Below are 13,164 nucleotides of genomic sequence, written 5' to 3'. Positions count from 1 at the left end.
CAATGTAAACAATATTGTGTTATTGTGCAGTACTAAAAATAAATGCTTATTAATTTAAATTCTAACGATTTGTCTTTTTCTTTTCAGCTCCAATCTTCTGCCGAAGGAAAGCCCTGGTATTCCTATGTAGATAAATTAGTTAACCCTCAACTTTTAGAAGGTAAACTTATTCGCCATGGAATCAATCTTTCCTTACGTCTGTGCCAAAATCTGCTGAAATTATCAAATGCCTGCATTTCTCTTTCTTTATTAATTTACTTTGTTCTATTATTTGATATTTTCTTATATTGATCTTTTTAAAAAATATATATATATATATATATATATTTAATCAAATCCATTTTTACCACTGGAATCTGCTAAAGTCTTACATCTTTACAATGGTTTTCATCTTTATTTCGCTTTTGCTTTGAAAGCATTTGGGATGAAATTCATCTTAGACATGTATTCACATGCTTTAGCAATCTTTTTTTTTTTTTATATATATATATCATAATAACCATTTTGGATGATATCAGAATATTCTATGAATGAAATATTCTCCCACTCCTCATTATGCTGCTCAAAGTGATATTGTAAAGTTCCCTAACTGTTATTGCACTCCCATACATTATGGATATGTACATGCACAGCTGAAACTAATTGGCATTCAGTATACTGAATTGATTTCTTAAGTTATAAGTTAGTGCGTTTTGTAATTTGGTCATGTATTGGAGTGCCTATTATTTTTTATGATAGCTGACAAATTCAAACTAGATTTTGAAATTTACTAAAGAACCATCCAAAAACTTTATCAGGCCTTTTTTGTCTACAAACTTAAATAGCCCCTCCTCTCTTATTGTCAGTTCAGTTTAGTATACATTCAAAATTTAGTGGGTGTGAGGCTAATCAGTTCATTCCTTTCAAGCATCACTGAGCTTTTTGTTTTTAATTAAAGACCTAGTCTTCAGGACTTTCTGAAATCACTTTGTGTTGATTTTCAAGTAAAATCTTTGTCGTGTTTTTTCTTCTTAATATGGCCTTGCTTGAAACGTGTGAGATGGATGAGATAGCAGATGGATGTTTGTCATCCCCAGCTAAAACAAAATAAGAAAAATTGAAGATCTTTAAATTAAAATGAAATTGAAGAGGGAGGGAGTGTTTTCTTCACAATTTTAATAGGCTTAATTCAGTAGGTTTTTAAGAATGTTTAGAAAAGAAAATGGCATTTTTCTAAGGAAAGAAATTAAGACTCCTCATGTACTGGTAAGTTAATATTTTCCATTAAAATCCTTTATATTAAAAAAAAAATAAATAAATGATCATCAAGATCATTTTAACCAAATCCATTTGAGATTTTTGAATTACTAACCCATCTAAAATGAGCTAAGCTGTATTTGCTTTCCAAAATTTGCCTATCCTGATTAGCAACGATTGTAAAAAAAAAAAAAAACTGTTGTTAATACAAATCCGTTATAATACACACTAGTGACGCAGAACAAAGGTAGAAACATTAATACGTTGGTTACACTAACAGGAAGACTCAGTGGTGCTTGGGATTGAATTAGGATCACTACTATGTACTTTTCACTGCCACCCTCTCTTCTCTTCCGTTTCTGACTATCCTAAATATAGTCAGAAGCTGAAAGGTTGGAAAACTCTGAATTAGTGTTTTGTGGTTTCAGTTTCATTAAAATTCAATACACATTTGAACTTCTATGGAGGTTCTAACGCACTTGGGTTATGTACATATTTGGCACACAGAGGATAACATATTCGAGGCCACTCCATTATTTTCTCTGAATTTATACATATGATATAAATTTCATAAAAATAAGTTTTACAGGGGTTATAACCTTATAGCCCTCTTGGGAATCCACTTAGAGATTCAGAAACACTTCTATTATCTTTGCCTATAAATCTATATATTATAAAAGTGACCCTGTCTATTTGCAGAACCGTCTCTACTAAACTACTCTATCAGTGTTTGGTCTACAGACTTGAAACTTGATATATGAAGTATTCAGACCTTTGGAACAATATTGATTTGGTTTTTAGCCAGTAAAAATAGCTGCTAAAGGATCAAAATTTAAGAATTCAGACTTTGCGGGCATAGTTCAACGTGATGTGTAATAAGCTTTTGAAATCATTGCTATATATTGGGTACACTATAATAATCAATAGAGAATTGGCTCTTTAATAATAAAAAATACGAAATCTGTATAAAGTAAAATATATTTAAGCATATTTTACGACCAGGCAATATCGGACAGCTTACTAATTCCACGCTTAGATTTCTTATACATTTTCTAATATTTTATCCTATAGTGAACACAAAAACACATACTTACTGACAGAATTTTATAGATATCTATATATTAATTTGCTTGTACGTACGGTATCACGTCATCATCATCGCAAACATTAATTAATGAAACGCGTCATCATCATCGCAAACATTAATTAATGTGAATTATCTCCCTTTATTGTTCAATCTTTATCAGTTAAAAATCAGTAACCCCTTTTATTTCCCAAAAGTTCCCGAACAAAAAAAATAGATAATAATAACTGTCTATTTATGGTTCCGGATTATTTTAAAGGCAATTATGCATAGAAGGTATCGTTCCATAGTTTAAATAGTATAGTATTTTACTTACATTTTTTAACAATGTCTTCTGTTTATTATTGTAGGAACGCTTATTCTATTTTATTCAGTAATAAATATATTTTTTACATTTAACGCTACGAGTACGTTTTTTTTTTTTTACTGTGCCACTTTATGTTTTTTTTATTTACACAACAAAAAATATGTTTAGAAATACATGTTACAAAAGTCAAGAATGACTTTATTAAATAAATCACCAGTCACCATTCGCAAATACACAGTCAAAACATATTTTACGTCTTGTTCTGTTTTGTTTTTGTTTTACGGCATATCAATCCTTTTTCGTGTTATTTGATGCCGAATCGAGTAATTTTGTAACATTTATACAGCTTCACGTTGTTTACATAGTTATTACTTATGTTTTGTTCATTTTATTTTGCTTCTTTTACAGGCATTCATCTTCTAATGCCCACCGGCACAACAATTTTTTTTAATATGAAATAAAACAGTGTTTCATTACTTACGATTTAATTTATTTAAAGAAATATTTATTTCCTATTTAAAGATTTTCAGTATATTTTATTTAACTGAAGAATTTTTCCATTATTTTTATTACATTGTTAGGTGAAGTTTCAGAATAGTTAACCCCCCTCCCTATATTAAGAATGGCTTTCAGCATGATTCTTACAATAGCGGTATCAAAGTTTTTTTTGGTGAATATCCAGATACGCTACTACAGAACACCGACCACTCTAATTTGTTTTTTTATAGGTAATTGAGGTCGCTGACAACGAATCTGATAGTCAAACTTGGGGCAAATTTACTGTTTGCATGATATTAACCCCCGAACCCACGATTAACTTTCCACCATTTTGCAGCTTCCATTTACACTACGCGCGTGCGCTGCAGCATGAACGACGGCTTGCTTCACCTAGCAAACCGCCTTCTCACATGGCGTACCAATCAAAAAATTACGGACTGACATAGTTATAGAAAAGTACAACAAATTGAGGGACTTTTTTTTTTTGTCTCGCGTAGTTTTTAATGTGGTTTACAAAAACATAAGCACTAAACATCTTGATGTTTTTCATTCTTTTTTTGCGGGGGGGGGGGATTCAATTATAGAACTTATGTGGCTTAATAGGTTCTTTTGCAGTTTAGTTAAACGTTTTTCCGTAAGTAACGCACCGACATTTACCAATTAGAACACCATTTAATATTTTCCGAAGATTTTACTGTGTACATTGGGGGCGCGAGCGGATGTGATGTTGGGGCGCGCGTGCCAATGTACACAGTAAAATCTTCGGAAAATGTTAAATGGTGTTCTAATTGGTAAATGTCTGTGCGTTACTTTTTGAAAATTTGAAAATTCTATGTTCCAGGTAAAAAAAAAAAAAAAAACAGATAAATTGCCCCCCCCCCCTCCTACTCCAACTTGGAGTGCTTTCCTTTTCTTGTTTTATTTCTTTTTCAGTTAATTTTAAATTTTCCACCCAAAAAGTGCTATAATGTATTTTTGAAAATTAGAAAATTCTATGTCCTGGAAAAAAAAATCCCCTACCCCAACGTAGTTTGCTTGGTGAAGCCGTCATTTATGCTACAACGTGCATGCGCGTAGCATAAACGGAAGCTGCAAAATGGTGGAAAGTAGTTCGTGGGTTCAGGGGTAAATACCATGCAAACGGTAAATTTGCCCCAAGTTTGACTATCAGATTCGTTGTCAGCGACCTCAATTACCTATAAAAAAAAACAAATTAGAGTGGTCGGTGTTCTGTAGTAGCGTAACTGGATATTTACCCGTTTTTTTTTTTTTTTTTTCTTATTTTAAAACAAATTATAAAAAAACGATACAAGACCATTAAATTTTTTTTCATTAAATCGCTATTTAGGTGAAGGTTCAAAATAGTTAACCCTTCTCCCCATAACCGTTTTTTATGCAGTAAAATACTTTGTTTCAATAATTATGGTTTAAATAAATATTTATTCCTTATTTAAAGATTTACAGTATATTTTATTTAACTGGAGAAATATTTATTGTTCATACATATATTTTTCCCTTATTTTTTTTTTTACATTGTTAGGTGAAGTTTCAGAATAGTTAACCCCCCTCCTCATATTAAGAATGGCTTTCAGCATGATTCTTACAATAGTGTTATCAAAGTTTATTGATTTTTCTTATTTAACAAAAATTATAAAAAAGATACAAGAACATTTTAAACATTTTTTTCGTTAAATCGTTATTTAGGTGAAGGTTTAGAATAGTCAAACCCTCTCCCCTTATTAAGAATGGCATTTTATTATTTCAGCATTATGCTTACATTTTTCTTAATATAAAAAAAAAAGATACAAGAAAATGTTAAGCTTTTTTTTTTTTTTTTTTAAATTAAAATGTTCAATCAAAGTTCGGAATAACTTACTTTATAGCCAATTAGCCAGCTTACTTAACTATATAACATTGACAATAAATTTGATAGGTATAACCTCCCTCACATCATTTTGATTATCGAAAAATCAAAAGTTAACTGTACTTCGTAAGATTTACAGAAACACTTCATTTTCAATGCATGTAATACACAAGAATCTGAATATTATAACAGATTACAATGTTTTTATGGAAAAAACTTTTGTACAGAAAATTCAAAGTGTTCTATTTATATTATCAGGAAGTTGTGATGCATTAATTGAAATCTATATCAATAATTCGACTTAAAAAATATTTGTGAATTTCCAAATCTTCATTGAATAAAATTCAAAATAAATAGAAAAGTCTATCGCATATGTAAAAGTTGACAGTTGCTTATTTAACTTCATTAAAAGCTATCAAAGTCAACTAAGAGCTGCTCAATATTCTGACTTAATGGATCATTTAGCAAGGAATGAAGATGGCGATTCTGGTGTACCAGTTATTCTACCATCTACACTTACAGGAAGTCCTAGGAATACAACAGCTTTATCAAAATGCAATGGCAGTTTTCTGTGACCTATTCATTACTTACACATGTAATCCAAAATGTCCTGAAATATTAAACAACTTGGGGTCATCAGAACTTTCACAAAATCGATGTCAACAATGTCACACAGTTTTTTAAATTCACAATCTGACTCCCAAGAACCTGCTGACTGACTACTATTCTCACTCCAAGCAGCTGATCGACGTCCCTGTCACCGCCTCAATCATCACCAGCACTTACTGACAATATCAACAGCATCAGTTACGATCGCATTGACCTTCAATAAAAGTTTAAACTAAAGTTCATTTTTATAAGGAATTTCTTACTGATGTGTTTTAAAAGATTTTAACTACCGTGGAATTTCCACGGGTCCTGCTAGTAAATATATAATTCAACAATGGACAAAATGTTTTTAATTTTTAGAATTTAAGCTTAAAAATCTATATTGATGTACTGGTTATTAATTAATGGTTTGAAAGCAATATTTAAATTTTTTTTTTATTTATCAAAGACAAAAAGAAATGTAGGTTGGATCATCAGATATTTTATTACTGGCTAAGTAATTACTGTCAGGCTTATAAAATATTGTACTCTTATTTTACTAGAAAGAAGAATGGAGGGTGTGGTGAATAAGTCAAAATTAAAAATTCTAAATATTGATGTTTTTTTTTGTTTTTTTTTTCTCCTTGTATTAGCAAGATTTCTGAACAAAAATCTCAATTAGATTTTATTCTAAAAGGGTAATGTTTTTTGGAATAAATTCACTAATTGGGTGAAAAATAGCTCTTAAAAATATTTTTTAAAATTATAAGGACATTTTAGGGAATCCTGTCTACTAATATATATATATATCTTCTATATAATTATAAAACTCAAATGACCTTGTAACGGGTGCTGTAGCCCCACATCTGGTTTACAACTTCCGGTTGCGCATGCGTACACAAGCATAAACTTATAACAGCGTAAACAAATAAACACAAATTGCTACTTTTGCAGAATTTGACCTGCACACTGAAATATTCACATTATTATTTAGAAATTATTATTTAACATGGAAAGGGTGGGGATGTTTTGCAACTATTCTATCGCAATTTTCTTACAAATAAATCAACTTTGACCCATTGACAACCCTAAGAACAATTTACAACGGCGATTTCCCGGCTGCCTTTTTTTTTTTTTTTTAATTTATTATTCATTTTTTAATCCACCTTTCTTAAAAACATTCATACATTTTCTTCCGCACTACTAACATAAATAACCCCAAAATGTTTTTTTTAATTTGCGTTACAAATAAATAGTCAACGCGACAGTAAAACATTGTTTTACTGTGTACGTTTTCAGCTTCCATTTAAATTATCCAAATTAACAATTGTTAATACTTTCTGCTTTTTTTTTTTTTATATCGTTCATTTCCGTATTGTCTTAATTAGTTTTATTGACCTTATTATTAACATATAAATGAAATATTTGACCCAGTGGTTCATGAATGTTTGTTTAAAATAAATGAAAAAAGTTACATTTTATTTTCATTTTCTACTTAAAAAGCCATTCTTAACATGGGGGTGTTTGAGTGTTTTTTTTTGTTGTTTTTTTTAACTATTCTGTACTTTCAACTAACAATTTCATTTAAAAAAGATATATCAAAATTTGAATTTAACTTTAAGTATTATGGTATCTGTTCAGTGCACATTTACCTATAAGTATGACAAACCACTTATAATTCAATGGCTGTAAGTTTCTTTGTTTATTTTTGAGAAAAAAAAATATAATACACAGAACCACTCATAGAAATCTATCTATATTCTTTTTTCATTTTAATATACTTTCATAGAAATGTTTCTGTTATGTAAAAAAAAAAACTATTTTCTTTAGGTCACAAGTGTCACGCTTATACATTAATTCCATAGCTAATATAACATACTGACCCAAACAGGTCACAGGTAGTCTATTATATATATATATATATATATATATATATATATATATATATATATATATATATGTGTGTGTGTGTGAAAATGATTGGTATGTTCATATATATATAATAAATTCCACAGCCAAACGTCGCAGCCCACATATATATATATATATATATACACACACCGCTAATTTAAAAAAAAAATTTAGTTGATATGAAATTATTGATTAAAACAAGATATATCCAAACATAATTAATATTTTAAAATATTTGGGTCCTTTAGAATTCAATTTGATTAAAAGAATCAACACTACAAAAAAATCTTTATGATCTATGTATATGTTACAGAATGGAAGTGTCATATCCTAAAAACTATGTAAATTGATCAATTTCATTTTTATAAAGCAAATCAGTTTTAAACGATTAATGTGAAATTGGTAGCATTATAAGGCTGATCTCAAAAGTTTTCATTATTGTGAAATTATCTCCCCACCTTTTTTTTTTTCTTAGTTAAAATAAAAGTGATCAATTTACATGATTTTTTTTTTTTATTACATATTTGTTCTGTGATGAGTATTTACATCACAAAGATTTTTTTTTTTTTTTGTTTTTGTTTTTTAGCTGAATTTTAAACAAGAACCAATATTTGTTATGGCCATGTTTATTTTTGCAATACTTTTTGCACATGAATACTATTTTGTTTTTATCAGTTGTATGAAAATGAGTAGAATATGAGTATTTGTTTTGAGATAATTTGTATGTGTTTAAAATCATGCCCGTTCTTGCCTTTCTCCAACTTCTATTTCTACTACTTGAAAATTTGGCTTGTGTTATCTATGTATATAAAATGCAAAACGGTTGCGCGCGTTTTTTTATGTCCAAGAAAAGCTTTTTTGAGCACATTACTATTTTTTATAACTTTTATATACTCCCTAGATTATAATATGTATGATTTGTGAACGCATGTCGTCTCTACATTTATAAAATTCCCTCTATTCTGTCCTTTCGTGTGTTTGTTCGTCTTTTTCGTATAAAAGCGAAACTAATCGGAGCTAAGTAGGCTGCCTGGCTTTCCAGCTAGGGCCTCCAGAAACGCAATTAGCTTTGATCAATGTTGGAAACCCTTCATATAAAACAATTGCTATTCATTTGGAGAGCTCTCCCTTTTTCAGGGGATCTGGTTTTTCCCAACATCGTGGGAAAGCAAAATACGGCAGAAACTGTCCTGTAGCCAACCTTCATTTCTGTGGATGCGTGATTCCTAACTTATTCACTTCAAGTCAACTTTTTGATTGACATTGTTAAATTTGAACGCTTTTCCCTTCTTATGACTTCATAACGTAGCGGTAAGATGTCACATTTCCTTTCACTTTCTTTTCCGCCTTCGCATCATGAGTTCAACGCAGGGCACCCCCGCTAGTAATCTATAACTCGTTTCTGGTGTTCATGACTATGGAGCTGCAATTCAACATTTTGCTATTGTTTCAGGCCAAAGAAACAGCTATTGTTTTAAGCCTTCTAACCTAAAGAAACTTATTCCAAATCTACTAACATAATTTCATAACTTCTAGAAATGCAAGAAGACAAAAAAAAATCTATCATATTCTTTGTGCTTATATAAAAAGTTACTCCATTTTCAATTCGCTATTCACAAAACTCTACAGAAAGAAACGCATGACATCGTTCAAAATCGATAAATATGTTTTCCAGGAAGTACAAAATTATTTGATGTATTTTAATTGTGCTCTCTTGATTTTTCTTTTCAAGCTTTATAATCCTTGTTTTCAGAACTTACAATTGAATTTTTGGAAGTTCTTGATGGTTGCCCAACCAAATTAAAGAAAAGGATCATGACATGGAGGGTAAGCAAGCAATTTTCGTTTGCAAAACTTGCTAACAAAACAAATGGGATATAAATTTTATAGCTTTGGAATTGGATAAAAGCAGTTATTTTTATTTCATGGCTTCTCATACAGTTAACATCTTTGGTATGTGCAAACGCATTTCAGGTGAATACAATATCACATACTTATGTGTCCTGTCGGAATTAGTATAAATTCAAAAAATTACAAAAAATGATCCCGAAGAAACATTTGGTTTTATAAAGTTCATCTGCAGTTACGGTCCAACATTTTGTATTTTGAAATAGCAGGTTTTAATTCAAAGCAAGGGAGATAATTCAGTTTTGTCAAAATGATTAATTGCAGTTACTTTCCCTAGATTTTGAAAACTCTTCCACATTAAAATGTACGACAAATCAACAAATTTTATTTTTCTTCGGGATCATTTTTTGGAATTTAATTGTATTTCCACCTGGAATGCATTTTCTTCAAAATCCATTATTCTGGACAAACACCATATATTTCTCTAAATTAAATATGTATATATAATGTATTAGAGGGTATGTACTATTTTAAATTTATAGAGTAACAGTCAAAATAAGTATATAATGCACATCTGATATATCAGGGCTTTAAGTTGCAAATGAAACGCTTGCATTTGCGAGGGATTTTTCAAAGTGGCGACTAAAAATAATAAAACAATTTTGGCAATTTTTTTTTTTTTTTTTTTTACATATTACTGATTGAAAAATGTCTTCTCAACCTTTTTTAATAAAATGAGCCAAGTCAAATTATTTAAACAATAAAATTTTATTAAAACAATATATATATATCTTTCTTTCTTTTCTTTTTTTTAATAAGGGTTGTGTAAAAAAAAAAATTTTTTTTAATCCGTGAAATTCCAAAGTTTATACTTTCAAACATAAAATCTGGTGCATATTTAGAATTACACTTATTTAAAAAAAAAAAAAAAAAAAATACAGAAGAATCTTTGCTGTACGTACTTGTCATGGAACAAAGATATATTCCAAAAATCATGTAGGTTTGGCTAGTAAACAAAAATCTTTAGTTGTCAAAGGTCAACTAAAAATAAATTGGTCTGTAGAGCCTTGTATATTTCAATTTTTGAATGGAGCATGTGCCTATATTATGCCTCTTAGTTATCTGAAATCGAGAAATTATTTGATTTCTAATTATCTATTAAAATTATTAAATTATCGATTAAAATTATTATTAAATTAGAATTATTATTATTAAATTATCTATTAAAATATCAAAAAAAATTTTTAAATATCTAATTTTCTTGCATGATTTCCACCATCTTTTTTACACGTTTTGTATGTCGTCAAAGTGAAATTGTGTGTGTACATTTCCCTATCAAACTACTCTGTCAATTTTCAGTCTACAGACTCAAGATATGAGAAAATCTTTATCCAGTTTTCGACCAGAAATTTGGCTGTAAAGGGGGTCAAAGTTCAAAGATTTGACCTTTGAAGCTCTACTAAACTCTTCTGTCAATTTTGGGTCTAAACACTTAAAATTTTAGATGTAGGTTACTTGGACATGGAGCAAACTTTTTAATTTGATTTGAGCCCAAAACAATAAATGTTAAGGGAGTCAAAGTTTTAAAAAATTTTACCTCTGCAGTCTTTCTCAAATTACTCAGCTAATTTTTGATTTAAACATCTGAAATTTTACATAAAGTGTATTCAAACATAGGGCAAGTTTTTTAATCGGTTTTTGACCGAAAATTTTCCTGCCAAGAGGTCAAAGTTCAAAAGATTTGGCCTTTGCAGTCTCTAGCAAACTATTTAGCCAATTTTCAGTGTGAACATTTGAAATTTTTACATAAAGGGTATTCAGACATGCAGCAAGATTTTTAATCAGTTTTTGGGCGACAATTTGGGTGCCAAGAGGTCAAAGTTGAAAGAGTTGACCTTTGCAGACTATCAACCTCCTCCGCCACTTGAAATTTTAGATGTAGGTTACCTAGACATGAGTCAAACTTTTTAATATATATATATATATATATGAACATAGGGCCCAAGTAAAGCCAGACTGAACTGCTAGTATGTATATAAACGTAAGATATTTTCCCAATTTTTATAGTAAATAACTTATTTGATAGCATAATACTATGGATGTTGAAGGATCTAAAATTAATTTAAACCTATGTAGATTTTTTATGAAAGGTGAAAAAAAAAAAAAAGTGAATGCATTTCTAATATTTTTCTTTCTTTTTTTTAGTCTGGTCGTGATAAGGATGAAGAGAAAGACAAAGAAGCTCCTGCTCCTCCTCCTGATAAAAAGATCCGGACCGATGTACGCGCACCATCTAATTCCACCCCTGCCATCACCAGTCCTGCTGTAACAACCAAGACCGATGCCTCTAAGGACCGCACCAGTGTCAGCATGTCTGAGGCTGACAGAAAAGTTAGGTTCAAACTGGACAACTCTGTGAAAGTTGTGTCTGATAAAACCAACTTTGCCGCAGATGTTGCCAACGTGCAGTCGTCGTCGTCAGCTAGTTCACATCCTTATCAGAAGACTGATCAACGCAAGAAAGTGCACAAGAGCTCTTCTGTTCCACGCGTGGAAACTCTACCCCCCAATGTGAAAATGGCTTCAACTTCAAAAGCCACAGATAAACATTCGCACATGGTGCAACACCACCAAAACGCACCCCTCAAATTGACTATAAAAGCTCCAACGGCTCCTTCTGATGTGGATACTAAGACGTCTGGCTTGGGCCAGATGTCTACAAAATGGAGCCATCAAAGCTCCAATCGCATGAGACTCGAGAATCATACAGGTTCAACTAATTTAACTGTTAAACAAGGACACAATATAAAAGAATATACACAGTCAGATCGGCTAAAAGACTCCAATCACATGCCCAATCTGAAAAGTCATTCTGACTATTTAACAAAACAAGGGAATCGCCGAATACCAACTCCTATAGATCATACGATCCAGAGCCAGTCAACGTCCAGTAAGTCCTCCTTATATCCAAATAATACTTATCCTGTTTCTACAAACGACTTACAATATGACTCTACATACAAAATTAAGAGACAACGAGCATGTCCGTCTGTACATCCATACAAGGTCGCCCCCAAACAACAACACCCTCCCCAGAATAGCTCCCAATCCATGCGGTACAATGCATACCATCAGCAGCCTTCGTCAGACCTTAGGTTGGACGGTGACAAAATACTAACTCCAAACTTTGAGTCCAATGGTAGCGGGCCATCTCAGACAATTACAAATTCACTTCCCACTGGGATGTCCGCATCCGCCGCCGCTGCAGCGTCTGCTGCCAGCGGTGGACGGGAACAGTTTGACGAGTTGCAATTGCAACTACAACAACTAATAGACATTCAGAAAAAAAGTATTCGCGAACAGAGGCAAAAATATGCTATGGATTTTCATAAATAACATTTTTTTTTCTTCTTTTCTTTTTTTTTTTCTTTTTTTTTTTTTTTTTTTTTTTTTTGTTTTTTTTTTTTTTTGTTTTTTCTTCAATATTTCACACAAATAAGTCATGTCGTCGGGAATTGTTGGGGAGGAGAATGTGTTAAGTTCTATCTTAAGCAAAATTTAAATACTTTACCTAGTAATTCACTCATCATTTAATAGCATTTGAGAAAGAATTTCTGTTTAAAATAGTGTATTATCTTTTTGAGTTTTGAATGAGATTCAGACTTAATTTTATACCCACTAGATTTTTAAAACTTTTTTTTTTTTAGTCAGTCAACCTAGCTAGTTTATGGCTAAAGTATTAATACTTAAATATAATCTATTACTATTTCCGTATTATTAAGGGTAATATTTGGGTATATTCTGACTAATATGTGTTAACATTCCTAC

General features: G+C 30.8%; 1 protein-coding gene across 1 annotated transcript in view; it reads left to right on the top strand.

The window, feature by feature from the left end:
* The window catches only part of LOC145284820 (uncharacterized), a 47,803-nt gene extending 34,999 nt beyond the window's left edge, over positions 1–12,804 (top strand). The window contains exons 9-11 of the mRNA XM_080133783.1: positions 88–160; positions 9,242–9,315; positions 11,542–12,804. Of these exons, the coding sequence (XP_079989909.1) occupies positions 88–160; positions 9,242–9,315; positions 11,542–12,732 (1,338 nt within the window). The 3' untranslated portion in view covers positions 12,733–12,804. The remainder of the gene's footprint in view (positions 1–87; positions 161–9,241; positions 9,316–11,541) is intronic.
* Positions 12,805–13,164: the final 360 nt, after the last annotated feature.

Source organism: Euprymna scolopes, chromosome 9 (genome assembly GCF_053919585.1).
Source record: "Euprymna scolopes isolate OS-2025 chromosome 9, ASM5391958v1, whole genome shotgun sequence".
Lineage (NCBI taxonomy): Eukaryota > Metazoa > Mollusca > Cephalopoda > Sepiida > Sepiolidae > Euprymna > Euprymna scolopes.
This window is presented reverse-complemented; position numbering and strand designations above follow the sequence as displayed.